This window comes from Gorilla gorilla, chromosome 5, assembly GCF_029281585.2.
Source record: "Gorilla gorilla gorilla isolate KB3781 chromosome 5, NHGRI_mGorGor1-v2.1_pri, whole genome shotgun sequence".
Taxonomy (NCBI): domain Eukaryota; kingdom Metazoa; phylum Chordata; class Mammalia; order Primates; family Hominidae; genus Gorilla; species Gorilla gorilla.
The window spans coordinates 82,904,602-82,927,807 of NC_073229.2; the positions used below are offsets into that span (position 1 = coordinate 82,904,602).

General features: G+C 34.2%; 1 protein-coding gene across 5 annotated transcripts in view; it reads right to left on the reverse strand.

The window, feature by feature from the left end:
* The window catches only part of KHDRBS2 (KH RNA binding domain containing, signal transduction associated 2), a 659,289-nt gene that overhangs the window by 41,332 nt on the left and 594,751 nt on the right, over positions 1-23,206 (reverse strand). For 3 of the 5 annotated variants that reach the window (XR_008681200.2, XR_010134273.1, XR_008681201.1), the window contains 2 exons: positions 9,156-9,329; positions 7,155-7,215 (listed from right to left, as the gene is read on the reverse strand). Coding sequence is in view for 2 of the 5 variants with exons in the window: in XM_019028692.4 (XP_018884237.1) it covers positions 9,232-9,329 (98 nt within the window). In the remaining 3 variants the exon portion in view is untranslated. Of the gene's footprint in view, positions 1-7,154; positions 7,216-8,228; positions 9,330-23,206 lie in introns of those variants that run through there. The other 2 variants (XM_019028692.4, XM_055392066.2) reach the window with 2 other exon arrangements.

The following is a 23,206-nucleotide window of genomic DNA, read 5'->3' on the forward strand; positions in this document are numbered from 1 at the left end:
ACTAATTTTAATGATGGTTTTGGAAAACTGGTGTCTGTTACCAAAAACAGCTATCTTATTGTTACCTCAGATATTTAATTGGAAACTAGAATTTGACTAGAATTTTGCCAAATGTTACACATTATATCGACAACAGGAAATGCCTTTTAAAAATATTTAACACTGAATGGTATCTTCACTCGGGTTCTTAACACATGACTGCATGGCTTCTACAAGTATATTTCTAGTTTGAAATTGACCCTTATTCTTTTTTTTAAAATTTATTTATTTATTATTATTATACTTTAAGTTTTAGGGTACCTGTGCACAATGTGCAGGTTAGTTACATATGTAAACATGTGCCATGCTGGTGTGCTGCACCCACTAACTCGTCATCTAGCATTAGGTATATCTCCCAATGCTATCCCTCCCCCCTCCCCCCACCCCACAACAGTCCCCAGAGTGTGATGTTCCCCTTCCTGTGTCCATGTGTTCTCATTGTTCAATTCCCACCTATGAGTGAGAATATGCGGTGTTTGGTTTTTTGTTCTTGCGATAGTTTACTGAGAATGATGATTTCCAATTTCATCCATGTCCCTACAAAGGACATGAACTCATCATTTTTTATGGCTGCATAGTATTCCATGGTGTATATGTGCCACATTTTCTTAATTCAGTCTATCATTGTCAGACATTTTGGTTGGTTCCAAGTCTTTGCTATTGTGAATAATGCCGCAATAAACATACGTGTGCATGTGTCTTTATAGCAGCATGATTTATAGTCCCTTGGGTATATACCCAGAAATGGGATGGCTGGGTCAAATGGTATTTCTAGTTCTAGATCCCTGAGGAATCGCCACACTGACTTCCACAAGTAGTTTACAGTCCCACCAACAGTGTAAAAGTGTTCCTATTTCTCCACATCCTCTCCAGCACCTGTTGTTTCCTGACTTTTTAATGATCGCCATTCTAACTGGTGTGAGATGGTATCTCATTGTGGTTTTGATTTGCATTTCTCTGATGGCCAGTGATGGTGAGCATTTTTTCATGTGTTTTTTGGCTGCATAAGTGTCTTCTTTTGAGAAGTGTCTGTTCATGTCCTTTGCCCACTTTTTGATGGGGTTGTTTGTTTTTTTCTTGTAAATTTGTTTGAGTTCATTGTAGATTCTGGATATTAGCCCTTTGTCAGATGAGTAGGTTGCGAAAATTTTCTCCCATTTTGTAGGTTGCCTGTTCACTCTGATGGTAGTTTCTTTTGCTGTGCAGAAGCTCTTTAGTTTAATTAGATCCCATTTGTCCATTTTGGCTTTTGTTGCCATTGCTTTTGGTGTTTTAGACATGAAGTCCTTGCCCATGCCTATGTCCTGAATGGTAATGCCTAGGTTTTCTTCTAGGGTTTTTATGGTTTTAGGTCTAACGTTTAAGTCTTTAATCCATCTTGAATTGATTTTTGTATAAGGTGTAAGGAAGGGATCCAGTTTCAGCTTTCTACATATGGATAGCCAGTTTTCCCAGCACCATTTATTAAATAGCGAATCCTTTCCCCATTGCTTGTTTTTCTCAGGTTTGTCAAAGATCAGATAGTTGTAGATATGTGGCGTTATTTCTGAGGGCTCTGTTCTGTTCCATTGATCTATATCTCTGTTTTGGTACCAGTACCATGCTGTTTTGGTTACTGTAGCCTTGCAGTATAGTTTGAAGTCAGGTAGTGAGATGCCTCCCACTATGACAAACCCACAGTCAATATCATACTGAATGGGCAAAAACTAGAAGCATTCCCTTTGAAAACTGGCACAAGACAGGGATGTCCTCTCTCACCACTCCTATTCAACATAGTGTTGGAAGTTCTGGCCAGGGCAATTAGGCAGGAGAAGGAAATAAATGGTATTCAATTAGGAAAAGAGGAAGTCAAATTGTCCCTGTTTGCAGATGACATGATTGTATATCCAGAAAACCCCATTGTCTCAGCCCAAAATCTCCTTAAGCTGATAAGCAACTTCAGCAAAGTCTCAGGATACAAAATCAATGTGCAAAAATCAGAAGCATTCTTATACACCAACAACAGACAAACAGAGAGCCAAATCATGAGTGAACTCCCATTCACAATTGCTTCAAAGAGAATAAAATACCTAGGAATCCAACTTACAAGGGATGTGAAGGACCTCTTCAAGGAGAGCTACAAACCACTGCTCAAGGAAATAAAAGAGGATACAAACAAATGGAAGAACATGCCATGCTCATGGGTAGGAAGAATCAATATCGTGAAAACGGCCATACTGCCCAAGGTAATTTACAGATTCAATGCCATCCCCATCAAACTACCAATGACTTTCTTCATAGAATTGGAAAAAACTACTTTAAAGTTCATATGGAACCAAAAAAGAGCCCGCATCGCCAAGTCAATCCCGAGCGAGAAGGCCCTTATTCTTTAAAGCAGAGTTTTGATCTACAGATTGACGAATAAAAGCTTGAAGTTGCTTTCATGCTTATTTAATCATGTGAGTGGTTTTCTTAAATGTGAAAATGGAATTTAGATTATAAATGAATTCATTTGTTCCACCAATGACTGTAGTCATGCTTTGTGGCAAGTGTGGAATACTTTCAACTATGTTTTTCTATGATGAAATCAGAATGATGAATGGGGAAAGATCAAAGTAAAATGACTGACTTCAAGTTAAGATGTTTTGTCATATCATTTTTTACATCAATATTCTTCATATTGCTGCAGAACAGAAATTATGTCAAGGCTACCTGGAATTCTGTCTCCTCTTTTTGATCAAATTTATTCAGAGTTAGAAAACTCCATAGTATTTTGGAAAATGTGTGGGTTATCAAACTTTGTTTTAAATTTTGTCTTTGCTATACATCTTAGCAGTGTGACACTACTTCCTCTTCTGTAAAATGAGTTTAATTATACTTCATTTGCATTCTTGTTCAAAGAATTACAGATGCTTCAAGTAAGTTTTTATGTGAAAATTCTAGTAACTTGCCCAGCATATATGCTCAAAAACCAGAGGATTCCACTATCATTATTGTTATTAATGCTATATACCCTTATATCAATCATAAATCATGTAATCAACTTTAACAACTACTATACAATTCAGTATTTTCAATCATTTACTTACTACATGATTTTTTTGCAGTAAAAGTTAAACATTTTTTTAGCAATAGGCCTTTTGATGCTGAAACTTAATATTTGGTACTCAGCCAGCTCAGATTACTGATCATTGTTCTCTCTTCCCTTTAGAAACAAGACAAAACAACCGTACAAACTTCGGTATTACATGAACGAAAATATAGAGAGAATGATATAAGGAGTAACATTTAAAAATTTTATTTATTGTTATGTAATAGAGTACATATTTTTGGGGTACAGGTGATAATCTAATACGTTCGTATAATTTGTAAAGATCAAATCAGTGTAACTGGGATGTCCACCACCTTAAATATTTGTCTCTATTTATGCAAGAAATGTTTGAATTAATCTCTTCCAGCCATTTTGAAATGTATGATAGATTATTATGAACCACAGAGACCCTACTGATCTATCAAACACTAGGTCTTATTTCTTCTAACTATATATTTTTACTCGTTAGTCAACCTTAAAAAGTTACATTTTAAAAAAGCATTGTAGCTTTTAAAATACTAGTCTATATATTTTCATGTAAAGACCTAAAAGAACAAGAGTAATCTTTTAATAACATAGTTTTAATAATAATTTCCTTTCAAAGAATTCTTGATAACCTTTCATATGTCATTTTGTGACAACTTTATTTAAAAACTGTTAGCGCTTCAACTGTTATTAAGCTAAATGGTCACAGTTCCATTAATACTGTATATTAGAAGTGAAAATTATCTAAATATACACTAAATATTATCTAAATATTACGTAGTGACCTCAGGGCACTATAAGACCTCAGGGAACCACTATTCAGTTTCCTAAATGGCATCAAATTGATTCTGATTTAATCATATTTGAGTTCAGTAATACTTTTTGTTGCCCAGATATTAGTAGGCACAAATAATTTATTCTTAATTTTATTATTACTAAAATACTTTGTTTAGTTAGTCTGATTGTCTAGTTTTTAGCTAATCTGATTTGTTTATTTAATTTGATTTTTCAGTGAGGTTTCCAGTTGTTATGGGATCATCTAACCAAGAGTTAGAGCATTATCTGAAAATATACATAGACCACGCATACAGATAACTTTAAAATATGCTTAGGCTGCACTATTATCTAAAAACCTTAAAATGCCATGCAAGTTTGTATCACTTGCATGAGGTGGATGTCAGACATGATGTTCGACAACTTTGGGAGCCATCACGTTGAAGATCATGAGGGCAGACATGATGCCATGAACCCATATGGGACCAGCATTGTTTTCTGATACTGACAAGAGAAGGCATCCTCTGTTCGTGCATATGTTTGCCAGTTAGGACTACTTGCTGATGGTTTTTGTTCAAGTAAAAGTTGCCACTAAAAGGATACTAACTTAAAGAAATTATCATTCTCTGTCTTTGGAGAAGCCTAGCATATTCATTTATGATTATTTTAAGAGTGAGGCAAGTTATGATTTGCCTATAAATGTCTCTGCTATATATAATTATATTTTTCTAAACCTTAACTTGATTTCAAACTTAAGTCTCCATTCTGCTGAGTGGAGAAAAATCATCCCAGCCAATTCAGATTAATTTTGATCAGAAGTTCCTCTGTCAGGGATTTATTTTTCCCCTTCTCTTTTTCCTGGCTTGGATTTAAGTTCTGGAGGCACTGGTGGCAGGGAGCAGCTGATCTTCTCACCTTTCCATGTTATTGTGTCCACTGACAACATCTGCATCCTGGCCAGCACTGGTCTATGTTGAAGCTACTGCATCCTCTCTGCCTTCCTGTGAAAGCAATTGTGTGTGCAGTTTTCTCTGCCAGACTTGCTTCACTCTTGCCAGTGCAGTGAAACATCCTATAGATACTTCTACAGGATTGCACCTCACACAGAGTGGTGTGGACAACTCTGTGAGGCTTGCTGCCTCCCAGACTCCCCTTTAGTCAGAGGTCCTCTCTGTGTTCCAAACCCATCTGAGGCTTTTATTGGATAAGTGACACAGTGTATAGAACCCATATTAAAGGCCATGCTAATATTTTAGATATTGCTGCCTCTTGAGCTCTCTTCTGAGCCTGAACAACCTTTATCTTGCAGACATATGTAGGTAGGTAGTAGAAGTCTTTTATATCTACTGTTTAATGCGTAAACTTTATGTTCAAAGTAAGTCAGGCTTATGTTACTCAAAATGAAGTTATCTGAAAATCAAAATTCCCTTTCTTGCAAATCATTGTTTTTGTACTTAAAAATAATGTTCTCTTTTCTTGTTCAACACTAATTTTTCTGCTGTGATAACCCTGCCCTGAGTTAATGCATATGAAGATCTAGTCTGAATGGTGAGAGAGTCATAGGTTTATAAGACCACAACAACAATCAAATAATTACAGTGAATAAAAAGTCATATTGATTAATACATCAAAAGAATAACAACCTATAGCTGGTTGTTCTTTCATTGCTTTATCAGATCAAGCCCACTGTTTGAAATGGATAAAAGAGAATAATGAGCAGGATGTCTGGGTGAGAGATTCTTTTTCCTCTTGCTTTACAAAAATAGTGACAATTTTTATACTCAAATATATATGAAATGTTACTGATAAATAAAATTTCAGAATTTAACTGTAATTTTTGATGTGCAATCTTGCAGAGAAAAGAACTTTAGTTGAAGCAATACAGTATTAAATAATCGTTTTAAGAGTTTGAATTTTAGAAAAGCTGTCTCAGGTGAAGAGGCAGTTAGTAATGATAAAATTGACTAAATGTGAGGTTTATCTTGTCTTACGGGGGTAGTTTTCTTAGGAACAGCACTCATTCTTTACTTCATACCTGTAATAGCTTCTTCTTCCTTTTCCTTATAAAATTTGAACAATTCAACACAGCACTTAGTGACAACTGGGACCTGACTTGAACCCACAGTATTTTCAGGCTTTGCCTTTTCTCTGTGTACTTTCGTAAGTCTGCCCCTCAGGGCCCACTGGGCTTCTGCTTTCCTCTCAAACACATTCAATTTTTCCAGCTGCACAAACTGAGACAGCCTATTCCCCTCACCAGGAGGTGTTGCCTTCCTCACAGCAAATGAGCTACTCCTTTCCTTCCACTCCACCTCATATCTCTCTCAGTCTCTGTCACTGCCCCCTTTTCCCCTACCATAAGGAATCTCCAGGCTCTCTCATAGCTCTCCTACAGCCGATCATTAAAGTTAACATATATTATGGATATTTATGTAGTAAAAACAGGACTAGACACAGAAGATTAAAACTTGGGGTTTAAAACCCTGCTTTAAACATCAGACCAAGTCGATCATTAAAGTTAACATATATTATGGATATTTATGTAGTAAAAACAGAACTAGACACAGAAGATTAAAACTTGGGGTTTAAAACCCTGTGTTAAACATCATACTAAGTCATTTCAGTTCTTTGAGCATCAGCTCAGCCTGTGGATTTCATAACTGTCCCTGCACTCTTTTCAGTTGAAGTTTATTGGCTAAAGTTTTCAACTTCTCGTGTACAGAAACCGTCTCAATTTCAAACAGCGATTTTACTCCGTAACTATCTGCTAAATAAAATAGAATGCTGGATGAGAAGCAAAAAGCTTACTGATCAGTCTAATGGGATAACTGGGGAAAATAATGGTAATGTTTAGTTATTTTATTTTATTCTTATTGACAAGGGATAGGTAAGGAGTTGGTCAGGGACTACCCTGTCCCTTCCCTTTATTTTAGCCAATGATTGTGAGTTCCTTCTCCTATAACCAAGCGTTACTGCGCTTTCTTTGTAAAACTAAGGAGAGGTAGAATATAGTAGTTCATAGCAAAGAAAAAGGCAGAAGATTAACTACTAATTCACAATTCACTTGACAAGAAATTCACAAAGTCTTGCCAGGTAAATACTAAATCATGCCACTTTATTTCAAAGAGGATAAAAAATACTTCAATTTCTTGACAACAACCTAAGCCTTTTCAGTAGTTCAACAAGTGGCATTAGGTGTTCTAGCTCATCACTATAGCTTCACGTTTTATCATGTGTTCATGCTGATGAGATTATCTATTTCAAATAAGACAAAAAATAAGCTTACCTCCATCCTTCTTAGCAAATCACATCGGTTATTCAATTATGTGTTCTTTGTTTGTGGGTACCTGAAATAATGAGAAGGAATAGAAAAAGAAAATTAAATATAACTCAACAGCATTTTGTAAAAGGCAAATATTTACAATTTTAATTGATGACAGACACACACTTCATAATACGATTAGCATGCAACTCCAGCTGCAAAAACTCAACAGCAATATGCCTAAGCTGGTTAGCAGCAAAAAAGTAAACCAATCACATCGACAAAAAGCCACCATAAACAAAAAAACTGTATTTAAAAGATTAACAGTTTTGGCATTCATCCCTACCATCAAGTCTTTCACTTTCTTTTTTTCCATCAAAATTTAGCTTACATTTGAAGTTAGCAAGAGTTGCATTACTATTATTGTTAATTTTAGTTCTGTTTATTGCCTTGAGGGTTATATAATGTCAAATAATTTTGGTGCCTCTAGTTAATGTTAATTAGTTGTTTTAATAGCCTATAGACCTATTTGTTATATTTTTGTAGGTTTACTTTTTTAACTATCAGGAACTTAATAACTGAGAATATTTAACATTACTGTTGCATAGGCAAAATTACAGAGTTACTATTAGTGTTACCTGTTTAACGTTTAGTCATCCTTTGAGTCCTGCGACATATTTCCTTAATAATCATCAGCCATCAAGTCTGATAGTCTCAAAAGAAATATCAGCCCTCTAAACTGCCTTCTAGGGCGGTGATATTTAGCACTGAAAATTACAAATAAAGTTTTTGAGGTTGAATAGCAACAACTGGCCAGTGACACTGATGATTTGTTTGTCAAAACAAATTGTTATAAACTACGCAAATGAAGTCCACGCACTCCTTTGAGTGAAAACAATAAAGTGAATCTACGCAATGCTTACATGTTGGATGGGATATTTAATGTGCGGGGAAACTCAAAGGTTGAAGAACTAGGCATTTAGACAGTGGTAAGTGGTAATCTTACCTCTTTATACTCCATTACTCTTTCTCACGAGAGACATGCTAATGCAAACAAGTCAATCAGAATTTGTGTTTAGCAAGATAAAGCTTAGAGGATAGTTTAAAATCCATTTATTATTCTAAATCCATTTTTTTCCATTAACATGTTATACATTAGTGTTTACTAACCATGATTCATGTAACAGTTTAGTTTGTTAACTTTTAAATTATTTAACAACCATAAGTTATTAATACATTTTTAAGTATTACACAAATATCTTAAAACAGACTTGGGTTCATTTTTGTAATTTTTAAATAGAAAACATTTTAGGCATCTCTTGAAGAAGAAATAAAGCAGGCATTTAAAGCTAGAAAACAAGTAATTCCAAATTTAATTTTTACAAAAGTTTTCAGCTTTATTGACAAATTATGGCAAACATATTTGACAAATTGTGGTTTCCTATTTAGAGAAGCTTACACATGGAACTTTATGTGTGTTTTTTTTTCTTTTTTAACAAATACAGGTTAAAACACTGAACAAATTCAGTTAGCTACATACATAACAGTAGCTGCTTGTTTTCAACCCCATTAAAACAGCATTTAAAATTAAATTTACAAACTTAATATCAAACATCTTTGTCTAACTAACAGATATTAAAAGACAGGTTAAAACATCTTATCTACAACTTTATTATCAGCTAGTTCAAAAATCATATTACAGTCTTTTAGCAACCCTAAACAAAGTTTCTGCTAGTTGGTTGAGACTCAAAATCTGTTAACAGATTCATGCGTTTCCTCAAAAAAAAAAAAAAAAAGAAAGAAAAAAAAAGATTACACACAACAATGAAAAACAACCAAGAGAATATCATCTTACTGAAAGGTTTATAGACTATGCTTGCTAATGTCTTTTTCAGTCTGTTTTGTAAAATAATACTAGTGTCAATGTCACGCCAACAGTACAGAGGGAAATACTAGAAATATATGGGAGTAATCATGAGCAGTTATCCCTAGAATAGAAACAAACAAACAAAAAAGGACTATTACTTGTCTTGTTGCTGTTTATGTGGAGACCACAGGCTATGAATTGTCTTTGAGGTGAGGTCACAGGTGGGAAGGACCTTCAATATCTACCATAGGGGTGTTCCCTGTATCCCCCTCTGGCTGACCTCTGCGGTGGTGCCTTCAAGCTAGAGCGGGTTGTGGCCCATTCTTCTGGTGCTGTGAAAAAGAGAAAGATAGTAACACACACATGACTTCACAGTTACCAAAAATAGTCATTTAAGACACAATAGTTGACCGAGAAAAAGAAAACAAAAGATCTCAACACCGAACGCTAAAGCCTATTTTTTTCCACATCGTGAGACCATCAAAAAAGTGTGTGTATATAAATGTGTACTGTGTATTTATTATGTGTTAGATTTAAATGCCACAAAATAGAAAGAGGAGTATCAATGTAAACCCCTGCCCATAAAATCTTTTTACATAGAATTCTTAAAAATAAATAAATAAATCGGATATAGGAAACCAGTAGTCCTTAGCCCTTGAATAACTTGAGAATCACCTGGAAATATTAAACAATCAAAATAAAAGATAACTAACACCTCCTCTCTGTCCCCCAAATCTACTGATTAGAAAACTCTATGGGCTGGGACCTACGGTTTGGTATTTTTCAAATACTCCCCAGATGATAGTTATATGGTCCAGGGTTGAGATCCATTGTGCTAAACTGTATAGAGAAAGTGAGAGACAAGCAGAATATAGAGTAGAAAAAACCGTAAGCAGCAAAATCAGTAAACAAAACAAAACACAAAGATATCAGTTTTTCCAAGTAAACAACTCAGTAAATAAAGAAGTATTAGTACACCAGGAAAACTCCATTTACCTGCTAATTTTGGCTAGGTTCCAAAACATTGAGGGTAGTAGAAATCTATTATTCCAAAAAAAGCAAGAAACAAGTAACCAAGCTTTTGAGTACTGTGGAAAATAGCTATTGTAAAATCTGTGTCCCCAGAAAAGAAATGCAATTCTTCTTTAAAATAACTCAATGTTGGCTTTATGGTGACATTTGATGTGATTCCAGCAACTAGGTTATTTTGGTCTCTCAATCAGAATTTAGTTCCTCACCAAGAGCAGATTTCATGCATGGGTGTGTAAAAGGAGGTGCCGACAAAGGAAAGAAGGTTACTAGAGACACATAGATATTGATAATTGATATATAAAATAATGGAAATATTAACTGGGAAACAATTGCAGATTGAGGGCAACTAATGTACGGCATTTGCCCCTAGATAGTTCCTCTGATCATAAGAATTGCTTGAGAAAGACTACTAGAAAAGCATAAAAAATTTCAATTGTACTCATTATAATATAGAGCAAATGAAAACAATCTACTATGTAGAAAAATGATCAAAAGTTTATCATTGTTGGGAAAAATGGCACTTAAGTGGACAAATATTAGTTTTTTGAGAATATTCTCACCAGGGCATTATTATTACAACTGATACCTGATAATAAGTAAAAAATTATATCTCTTTCACTATTTAGTATTTTATAGGATATAAAATAGGAGTAAGAAAGAAATGAATATAACAAATGTTGCCATTGCTCAAAATACAGGTTTACTTGGATCAGAGATTGGCATACTCTGGCCTGTGAACCAAATTTGGCCAGCTGATTGTTTTATAAATAGTTTTACTGGAACGCAGGCATGCTATTTATTTACATATTGTCTATTGCTGCTTTCACGATACAAAGGAAAAGTTGAGTAACTGTGATAGAGATTATACTGCTTGAAAAGCCTAAAATATTTATACTCTGGGCTTTTACAGAAAAGGTTTACAGATCCATGCTCTAGACCATGTTGTTTTTGGTGGGAAAATGCAGATGTTGGTCTTTCTGATGTAATCTTTTGAGGGCAAGAATTTATCCCCAAACCATTTGACTTTATCAACATAAAAATGAAAAGAATTCCATGTATTTGCTTGATTGGAACTAAATAAAACTGTTTTTGGTGTACTCAAAGGGAAAACACATTCAGTGTGTGCAAGCTTGAAAGTACCTTCTTAGCCTTCTGTAAAATGAATATTTACACCACGTTTATGAGATAATCCAGGCTATATCATTGTTTTTGTCCTCTGATGGTAAAATGTATCCCAATTTATCATGGTTTTTAACAAAAAGAATGTACTACTTTTTGCTCCAATTATTCCAGAGTGTTAGAAATCCCTGGGTTTCACTCTACAGGATTTAAGAGCTGAGATAATAGAGGCTTCAAGTTTTCCCAGGAAATAGAAGTCCCAGGTCCTTTTTTAGATTCTGAATGTTCCTGAAAAACAGCTAAACAATCATGAGCGGAGTGACAGAATACTTGTCACATACACTCCCAGATTTTTTCAGAATTTTAAATTGACATAAACCTAGGGACTTGCTACAGAGGACATAAGTGTTTAATAACTACTCATCAACTTGGCTTCAGTTGACTTTTTCTAAATCTCTAGGGCAGTTAATTGATGAGCTAAAACTCTTCATTTCCTAAATGTTAGCCAACATTAGAATAGGGACTGTTGCTATTCACTGTTGTTTCCCAAGTGCCTGGGAGAAATTCAATGCCTAGTTAGGGCTGAATGCAGTGAAAGGTTACATGAAAGAAAGGATGGATGAATGAACAAGGGAACTATGCAGAAAGTTCCAGTGATAATTCAAAAAACAGAAACAGTTGAGCTAAAGAAATTTAACATTTATTTAAAAAACTCTTTAATTAGAAATCTTATATATTTGTTATAGAGCTAAAAATCAGACTTCTTACTCAAAAGGGTTATCTAAGTATCAAAAATATTTCACGATTGAATTCAATGAAGTAATCGTAGTGCGATCTCATTATTAAAAAGTACAAAAATATCATATTTCATGGCACAAATATGTGCTCTTTTATAACGCTCTGCTTCTATGTGAATTAATACTATGCTCTTTCCTCCTTGCTCAAGGCTAGGAAAATGGAAATTATTGTTAGTTCATGATACTTGTACCTGGAAAAGTAAATTGCCAGCCAAAGTGATTTCCTATCCAAGCAAAAGTAAGTTTCTAATTTTCCAAGATTCCATACCATTAGCAGAGGAAATTAAGGACTTATTTCACTTAATTCAGACCTTGCTTCCATTGTTTACATGTTCTTGGTAACAATAGCAAAGAGAGATCAGGAAAAGTATTATTTTTATTTGTGTCCATCTTTATCTTTCCTAATATCAGAATGTTTATATATAGTTACACATTTACAATTGCCACATGATAATGCACGCCAGTTTTTCTTAGTGAAAATATGTTCTTTGGATTGAGACTGGAGAGTACTGAACCAATGAACGTTTTTCCAGTGCCACCATATAGTGTGTCATTGAACTTTATATGGTTGGCCAAGCCCCTCATTGCTCACCAGTGATATTTAGGCCTCTGGATTTCTTCACTGCAAGTACCACATATAGAAGGGATTCTAACCTGAGTCCCATGGAACCTTGAGCATGGGAGAGGCCCAAACATAGGGAGATACAAATCATGACTGGGTTCCTCATGATGGGAGTTTCTCTGAAATTTGAAGTTATAAAGACCCACGAATGAACTTAGAATTTATCTGTCCTCTTGGGTCTCTTAGTAGACAAGCAGATTCTAAATATTTTAAGCCTTCCTACGAATTTTAGAGTCCTGTTTTTTTCTAGTCCCATGGTGTGGTCTAAGATGTCATTTAAAAAACTCATTGCATCCAGTGAAATTTAGAAATTTCTTTATCCTTTAGGGAAATGATAAAAGAAGTAAGATTCTCTCAATATCAGGATCATTGTCACGTGAGAAGCACTGGCTAGGCTATGAATTAATCCAATAACAAATTCCTCCTCAAAAAAGGTACCAAATAACTATACGCCAAATTGAAATTGTGGAATGGGTTACATAATTGTGAATCTGAAAATAGCAAATCAGGATATGAGAAACAGAAGTTAAGTGACTTGATCCAATTGCCACCCTTTTTTGGCTTCCAATTCAGGCTTTAAAGTATCATATATTATAAGAAATATTAGATAAATTTATATTTATTATATGAATAATAAAGCACCACTAAATACATTTTTTATTTATTGAAGATCTCCTATATGCCAGTCACTATACTATGTCCTGCATATAAGGACAGTTTAAGGGGCCCGTAAAAGACACAGGAAAAAACTAACCTGAAATTTCATAGGTTATAACACAATTTTAATTGATGTTTTAAGAAAATGCTGGGGAAAGCACAGGGAAGGGAGGTCTAACTTTCATCATTCAGTTGAACTTGCATTGAACTCTAACATTTAATCATCTCAAAGAAGAGATTTTCTGAGCAAATATACTTAGTAAGAACACAGGTGCTGTTTAACTTATCTAAGAGAATTCACTTTCTTTAAAGACTTTCCTGTGTTAATTATTTTGTATTATCTGGCCTTGTTTCTAAACTGGACTCTAAGATCTATGAAAGGAGAAATCGTCTGCAGTGGTAGACACTGAATAAGAGCAAATAAGAATATTTGTAAGCTGCATATAAATAAATGGTGCTGCTAAATAAAAAAGGGGTTTCAAACCAATTATGCAAAATAAGTAAAATAGAACTTTTCAGAAAGGCATTATTAGCAATTAGGTTGTCATGTTGCATGTATACAGTATATGTCAATATTTCTTTCAAAAGTTCTATCTGTTTTTTATTAACTTAGGCTGCTATTTTACCCAGCGAATCAGGTTTTACAGACTGCCTAGAGTGCATCTCTATTTCATGGTAGTCAGCGTCACTGAGGAACATTTGACTGTGATAGAAGAATGTAAATTACCTAGGTAACTCCTGTGCATTAAATATTACTGTGACTTCAAAAGTTTCTGTATCTCAAATACTGTGCGAAATGAGGCCTATTAAGTGCTATGCATTTGTCAATGTGTTCTTATTTCTGCAGTGGGACCAGGTACCTTGGGGAGCATTCACAGTGGGAAAGAAAAATCTGGATGATTTTTAAAGTTGCAAAACTGTGTTCTCTGATAGTTCCAGAGATACTGAGGTAGTTGGGGAAAACATGAAGCATAGGAACGAGGGGTCAATTCAGGAAAAGTTGACATTATTTAAGTATCTGGAAAGCAAACTTTTAATGTTTATCTTTCAGGAAGTAGTTTTAAAATGCCACCTAAGAGGAAATTAATTTTAGAGATCAGTTCAGAAAGGATAAAGGAGATCATGGAGCGTACTGAGTGCAGTCATGATACTCTTATTTTGCTATCTTAGATAGCTATTTGTCTGTATATCTGAAATATGGAAAAGAATCTAAAAAGAAGCTTGTTAAACCCACAGCAAAACGAAGGAAGCTCATGCGATTTTTGGTACACTGTAAATCAATATGCAAAAATCACAACTAAAGTAGGAAACCCAAGTTAGTCTCTACCATTACAAACCGCTAGTGTTTTTGCTTTGCAAATCATATAATGGCATTACGACATGGTTGATTAAAATTCATCCTGGCTTTGAGCCACTCAGTTTGTTCATCTCAGCTAAGTTTCTGATGTTTCTAAGGAGTATTATTCTATTTGAAAGCACCTGTCAAATATATGTTTGTTGTTTTGAGGTTATTTAATCCCAAAGAATATGTTAGTTTAGATGTTTTGCTATTGTTGCAACTCACTATTATGATAGCATCCATTTTATTTACTTAATGTTTAAACACCTATCATATTTTAAAAAACTCTATCACAACTTTGAAGGGCCTATCACAGTGCTAGGTGTTTTGTGTATATTATTAGCAAATATCACAATTTTCCTACAAGGTAGCTGTTGACACTACCTTCTTTTTAAAGATGAGGAAACTATGACTCAGAAAGTTTAGTTGTTGGGAAAATACAGAATTTTTGTCTCTAAATGTCTCACTATCTATTCGCCAACCCTTTCTCTTTTTCCTCTTTTTTTCCCCCTATAAAACAAGACTTAATTTATTTTGCTTCCCTTAAATTATATAATTAGTATTAATTATATAATAATTAGTGTTGATTCCAACAACAATTAATTAGCCAAAAAAATGAGATTTACTGTAGTTTTAATTTTGTTAGCAAGAATGTGGGCCACTTCAACTGAATTTGTGAAGGTGCAAATCCAAAGTGGAATACAGAGTTCTCTGCACTGCTCTGAGCATTTTAAAATATTAATGGAAATTTGCAACTCAATGGCTCAACCATTTCAACTGTACAACATGTATTCCCACTATTTGTAATTATATAGTTTATTATTTTAAGATGCAGAGGGTAACAGAAGAGGGAGAAATATGGGTGGCCAGCATCTCTTTTCACAGATGAACACGGTGCATTATGTTCCAAGAAAAAGGGTTGCTAACTTTGAGTTCACCATCATTTATCCTCTCAGAAAATTCAGTCAGCTTCTGGGAAGCATTTACAACTTTTATCACTGTTTCAAATTTTTAATTAGATGTCCTCTGTTAGAAAAAATGTATCACTTGGAATAATCCATTTAGAGAGTAACAAAGGACTTAGCCTTTCTGTGAACTCCATTCTCAACCCTAAAATCTTACCATGCACATGGCAGGCACTCAGTAATAATTTACTGAATAAATTAATTATATTTAAATATTTTGCATCTTCGTTTTAGACCCATAGGCTTCCCTCAGATGGATGCCTTCACTTTTGAACGGTAGTTCCCAGAGTCTTACAGATGATCTGCATTTGCATTACTATTCTGCCTTTTTCTTGTTGAAAGATTCCTTTCTGCAATCTTAAAACCATTTTTTTAACTTTTCTGTATTTTTATATTATTGTGCTTAATATCTCCAATTTACTTTATGTATATACCTAATTTCCATATTATAACCTGGTTTCACAATTTTATCTTCTGTGCCTAAGCTTAGTTGGTTTGAATTACTGCTGTATTCTAATTGTGAACTCAAGGAAGGTTAAAAAAAATTCCTGACAAACTTCAGGCTGTGCCAAGAACAATATTCCAGGTAGTTTTGCATGTAATGCATAATTTTTACCAGCTTCTGTTTTCCCAGGTGAGGCCACTGTGATTTGCAATATTAGAAAGAATCCCCATAATTCAAACTCCTTGGTGGTAGTGGTGGTGTTTTCAAATTGCCTATTCAGTGCTATTCCCTGTCCTCTACATTATTGTATTTAATAAATTGACTCAATCTGTACCATTTTATTTCTAATTATCATCCATTAATAATTGAAAATTATATATGTCATTAAAATTTAAACATATTTTATGCTTGACTCTGCTGTATAGTATCCTGCATCTGTAGAATAATACAGGCCAGTGATTCTTAACATTTTTAAATAAGTGTGTGTCTATCTTATTGCTATGGAGTTAATAACTCATTTAAATAAAAAGGAGACACAGAAGCTAGCTAGAGAAAGGATTTTCAAAATGGAACATACAGAAAAAATGGTGAATGATAATTTGGCACAATGTAGAAGGTTATCTGACTAAAGTCTAAAACGTACTTTCATTATTGTCAAATAAAATGCTGAATCATTCAAAAGACTGCGGAATTCAGCTAGAGGCTTTTTGAAATGCACATCAGGAGTTTGTAATATGAGGAATAACAGAAGGGAGAATAAAAATGGTGATATAAAGTAATATGGTATAATTCTCTTCTCAAAGAATTCCAATACTCCCTTTAACTCAGTGAAGAAGGTAGGCTTGGTGACAGAGCTTCAAAGACAGAGATTAAATTTGTAGCTACCTGATTGTCTTACTTCCCCTACATTCTTCATTTTTCTACCTAAGAGCAGAAATGAGCCATAGTTATAGCAATTAGAGAAAATCAGGTTTTCAGCTCTACAAATGTTAATCTTTCTGTATGACCTACTCTAAGTGCAAGTGCCTGTGTTTATACCACAGTGTGCCTTTCCCTGCTTTTCCAGGTTGATAAATTGGCTCCCACCACTTGTGAAAGACCTTAGATAGTCTTTGTCCCTGGTTACTGGGAGGTAAGCTCTAAATCCTAAAATTTCCCAAGTGTTTGGATTGTCTTTGTTATTCATGGTGAGCCCCTTCAACCACACCTTATGTTTATACTAAGGAGATGATTCAAGATGGCAATGGTCATGCCGGGAAGACTAACCATAATATTAGAGTTTGGGCTTTGGCCTATGTGATATCAGCCCAACCTGAGGAGTGGAGAAGGCTGGATATTGATATGATTTAATCTATCATGTCTATACAATGAAACCATAATAAAATGTCTGGGCATTGAGACTCCTGTGAGCTTCCCTGGTTAGCAATACTTTTATCTATTATTACATAGTGATGTGCCAGGAGGATAATGTGACCCAGCAGCTGTCAGAACCTTCATGTTTGGGATCCTCTCAGACTGTGCTCTTGTCATATGTGTCTCTCTCTTTGACTGGTTTTGATTTCTACCCTTTTGCGATGATAAAACTATAATTGTAAGTATAGCACTTTCCTTTTTCCTTTGAGTTGTTCTGAAAAATTATTAAACTTGATAAGACCGTGGGAACCCCCGAATTTGTAGCCAGCCGGTCAGAAGTAAGAATAGCCTGGAGTCCCCCAAACTTGTGAGTGATGTATGAAGTAGAATTTTGTGAAAATTTTGTGGAAAACTGTGCCCTTAGTTTGTGAAGTTTGGCCTATCTATGGGCATCCCCTTTGTCTCTTTGCTTGCTCTCTCCAATCTTCTCAGAAGTGTAAATCTTAGCTCTTGGCCCGTGATTGAACCTATCTGTGCCAGAACTTCTGGATACCAAAAGCCTCTTGAGTTATCTGCCTATTACCTGCTGCTGCACTCCCCTGAGCATGAGGGAGCTTCTACTGGGATCTTCCTGGACAATCGCAAACTTCAGAGAGACTGATCTAACTATTTTAGTTGTTGTCTTTGTTCGTTTATTTTCTGGCATCTCTTGTTACCCATTGAACTAAAGGTTTGATAAGGTACCAGTATGGTTAAGTCATTTGTTCAATACAAGAAGACGCCGATTGTGAGTCATATATACATGTATATATACAGATATACATAGATACATATATATTTGCAATGTTGGGAAGAATCCCTGTAATTCAAACTCCTTGATGGTGGTGATAGTTTTTTAAAATGCCTATTCTGTTTTAGTCCAGAGCATTTAACAATATTCTAGTCCAAAATACTTAGCAAATATGCCGTCATTCAATAAATTATGATGCTTGATAAATCAAGTGTAGCACATTTATTTTAGACCAACGTATTTTGTCTTTTTTTCTTTTATCCATGCTCTCTTTTAATACACATAAAAATCTCCCAAATTCTGGAAATTCTGTAATGATTTCCTAAGGTGGCATATCCCTGGATATATTTTTTTGCTTAGCTGGCATACTTCCAAGTGGGCAAAATTTTTCACCATGTTCATATTTTGCATTCTGTACTTTGTGCTTTATAAACAATTCATTTTTCATATATTCTAAATATAAATCTATATCCTATTGAATATACTTTCTTGTACATGATCTGTTCATCCCAAGAGTTCGACAATAAGTCACTCAACTCTCCCCTCCCTCTTAGCCAAAATGATTGTGCCATTAACTCAGCAGAAAAGGAAGTGATTAAAAAAATAAAAAACACCTTTCCTATGGCTTATTTTACTGTTTCAACAAGAGAGTTGTTAAACGCATGTGGACTATAATTTTTTGTTGACTCTATCTGTTGGGTAAATTTTTTTAAAAAGTCAAGGTTGAGATTTAACTGTTCAACACACAATTGTTCAAAAAGGTAGTTACTTGTGTTTATTACTACTTAAACTTACAGTTTTTATAAACTGGACTTAAAATATCAGGTTCTCTAACACAATGTTTGATTACAAAATACCCAGTGTTATAAAAGGAGCCTGCATATAAGTTATGTATCACCTTCAAAAATGCAAATGACTGGCACAGTTTGGCCATTCATCCTTTCAGTAGTCATGAGAAGCAGATACTGATAGGAAAAAATAAAAGGGCTTCAAGTACAATTTGGTCTTATTACTGTAAGAGAAATTATAAAGATAATTATCAAAAAATGGATATTACTAATTAAGATCATAGGATCCTTCGAATGTGCCCCCATGCATGTGGCTATCTAAAACTTATTCTCAACCTTAGCTTACAATAGAACCACCTATGAAGCTTTTAGATAATTCTGATGGCTAGTTCTCATCTCCAAAGGTTGTGATAGATCCAGTCTGGTGTGGAAGCTGAACGTTCGTATTTTTTTCAAAGCTCAAAAGGTGATCCTAAAATGTGTAATCATGCTTCATAATCTCTGAAACACTCAATAGCAGATTTCATTCTCACCTAAAACTGTTGGATTAAGGAGTGCATTATTCAAAACAAAATTGAAACTGTAAATACTCTGAACCTAAAATAAGCAATACAAGCATTGATGTAGTGGTGCACTGCTCTTTTTAATTGTTTCTTGCCTAGGCAACATGCTCTGCACTTATTACCAAGGCTAATTGGATTAGATATCAATCTAATGGCAACCCCTGAAATAGCAAAAAGAGAAAGCTAATTTTAAAATTAATTTCACAAATGAATTTTAAAATACTTTAGAAGCATTATTTCACTAGGCCTTCTTCCTTTTAATTACAAATAAAGTTTAAAAATCTATATGAAAAGTAAAGCACAGTCATATTTTCCCCATAACCTATTATGTAACAACTTTAATACAATAAATCTCAGAAAAAATAAATTATTTGCATATATTATTTTTAAATGACTGATAAATTATTGCCAATATTAAGAAATCTCATTTCCATTTGTAAGTCAATTTTCCCAAATATATATTCTATTTACTATTAAAAATAGACAGTCTTTGTTCTTGAATTAAATGGCTGCCACAACTGCCAGTTAACTTCATTTTCCTTCGCTGTTTTCACAGATTAATCAATGCAGGCCTTATTTTCACACAGGGAAAATAATCATTCCAGCTCCTCAACACAAAATGAATACATTTGTGTTCCACAATTGACTTGAAGTGAGGCACTCAAATGCCCTAGAATATGGGACAAAATTTCTTTTTGCTTTCATTCATTTCAAGATAGTGTATTAATATTATCCTCCTTGCTTCCACACAGCTGTCATCTAAAATGCCACTGAAGAATGGATGCATAATTAGCTCTTTAGCTCATACATTAAATACATTTTAATAAATAGCTCTTTTCTCAGAGAAGAGAATATTGCCGTCCATTCTTAGCTATCAGTCTCAGAGAGAACTTAGAGAGTATTTCTTATGTGAAGCATTGCTTAGCCAAGCTAATGTAGGCACTGTATTTAAAATGCAGCCTTAGTGAATTATAAGCCATTCTGACTCATCTGAAACAATTATAGTGATTCTGATAAATTAAGAAATATTTTTGAAATGCAGAAACTGATTTGGAATTCCTGTAAGTCAAATATTCATGCTCCAAAAACAAATTCAAGTGATGAGAAATGTAATATTTAAATGTTAATAGTAACCAATTGAAAATTAATTAAATATTTAATAAATACCAATGCATTAAACATTAATATTTATAAGATAATTATATGTTAATAAAAGTCATTTATAATTTTAATATTTAGATGTTATATTTACATTATAATGAGCAAGATAGTTTAATATTTAATATTAAATTATTTGCAAAGATCCTGAATAATTTAACTGTGATAAAACCTAAAATAATACATTATTTTCTCAAAGTCAATATATTTATTATTTCAGTGATAAAATATAGGCCCCAAGGAGACAAATACAATTTCAGTTTTCATACACAAAACATAATGTATGAAGATTTAGAATGAAGTGTCCCACTGAAGGACTGAATTTTTATTTCTTCTGGCTTATTTCAAATCATTTCTAGAGGAAGTCTAAATGAGAAGCTCCATCTCTGAGTCTTTGGAATGCAGAACCCTGTCATTCGGGAGAGCATTCCTTCTTCCTCTCCCAGTGCCTTCACTTGTCCCCACAGTTCTTCCTGCCAATGTGAGCTGCAGAGGAAGGTGCTTGGGACAACTGACTCTGAGACTCCTCACATAACTCTCCAACTCTAGGGGGTTGCCAGGAAACTAAAAATTGAGGCTATTAGTTTTGTAAAAATACAGACATTCCATTGGAATTTAGTATCAGTGTCTACGATACAACCACAATGTAACACAGGGGAGTTACTGATTCAGCATGAAAGTGAATGAATAACTGGAGATACGAGATTTATATTTTGGAATAACTATTATTGATTTAAAAGATTGTGTACCATTGACTAAAGATAAATTATAAATAGATAATAGTTAATATGTAAAGTATGGACAATTAATAAAAATAATCAATTGATATTTGACTTGTGTGGGTCCTCAAATCACTGCTCTTCATCTGTATTTACATTTTATCATCGGCCTATTTGGATATTTTATTATAAGCAACTTATCACCAACTACCTAATACCTAATATCCTACTACATGATATCTAATACCACAATCTGAGTGCACATAACGCATATTAATTTAATTGGGCTGCAAGGTTATGGTGCTGAGCTCTTACTATTCTCTGTCCTCTTACTTTGTCCTTGCTCTATTGCCTGTGTAGGATATGAGAGCAAGAAGATTCTCAAAATTCAAATCTCATGACCATATGAATCTAGAGCAAGTACTTTAGTTTTTGGTTGTGCAAAAAGAGGAATGAAATTTAGTTAGTAAAATAGGTAAATACAAGTTATTAGGTAAAAATTGCTGCCAAATTAATATCTTCCTAATTCTGTTCAGACAGTCAAATCCCTTTCTACATTTTCCTTATTACTTTATTATGAAGAATTTATTGACTACTTTCTATGTGCAGAAAATTTCTTGTTGGTAAGTGGTAATTTGGCCCAGAATGAAATTTAGTGCTTATGAGCAGTTAGTTCTCCTAAAGTAAAATGCATTACTTCTCTCTAGACTTTGCAACAGCAGGAGAACCAGACTACAAAGAAAGTACAATATATGATTCGGGATTATAGAGGTGAGCCCTGGCCCTCCAGACCTTAGCCCTTGCATCTCCATTAAAAGGCTTGAGAAGCAAGAGTTTGTATTTAAACACGTTTTCCAGTGGCATTACGTGGCATTGACATTTCAAAATGTAAATAATTCCGAAATAGAAATCTCATCTCTTATCACCAGTGATCCTGCCAGATATCATCAAATTTATCCTTTCCATTGATCTCAGTGCATGTAATTCTGTGAAGCTCATGAGCATGATTTTCCTCAAATTGATGTATCAAGTGTAAAAAGTGATTGTATTTTGCAAGTAAAAGTTTGATTTTTCAAAAAATGACTACTTACAAATAATAATATGCCTTCTCATCAGAACATAAGCTTCAAGAGATTGTTCACTACAACATCTCTAAGATTGAGATCAATGGCTTACATGTGTTAGCCATTAAGTAAATACTTGTTAAGTGAGTAATGTTCTCTGAACGTGTATAAAATTATTACTTAAAATGGTTTAAAATCTGGTGCAAACTTTTATATGTAGTTGTAAGTTTCTCAACACTAAATAGCAGAAACCAAGGAGGGACAATGTCCACCCCGTACATCACCATGTTCTCAGAGACTAGTGATACCTATATGCAAATTTTCAATGAATTAAAGAAAGGCCCAGTTTGTGTCTTATTCATTGATCATCCTGTGTAACCAATTGTACAAGGCATGCGGCCTCATTCCTATATGATTAAGAATGTGCTTGGACAATAGAAATATACTTATTTTTGTGTTAAACTCAAAGAGTGCTGCAGGGGCAGGTGTGGATGCTCTAAAATGCTAGGCAATCTTACACCTCAGCCTGGCTGGCCCCTGGTGTGGCTTTGGAGACAGCCTGGGATTTGGATGCTAGTGTTTTTATTAAATACCATCTAATGCCTTTGACCCCTTCCTTCCAGTGAGTGGAAATTATATAAGGAACAAAATTATAGCTGTACTTCCTATGGCAGCTTACCAACTGTGAGCCAGAACTGTGCAGACTTGTTCATCACTTGTATTTCTGTGAAATAATTTCTGAAATTATGTTAATTTGTTTTGGAAAATAGTTCTGTCTCCTATAACAGCAAAATATTA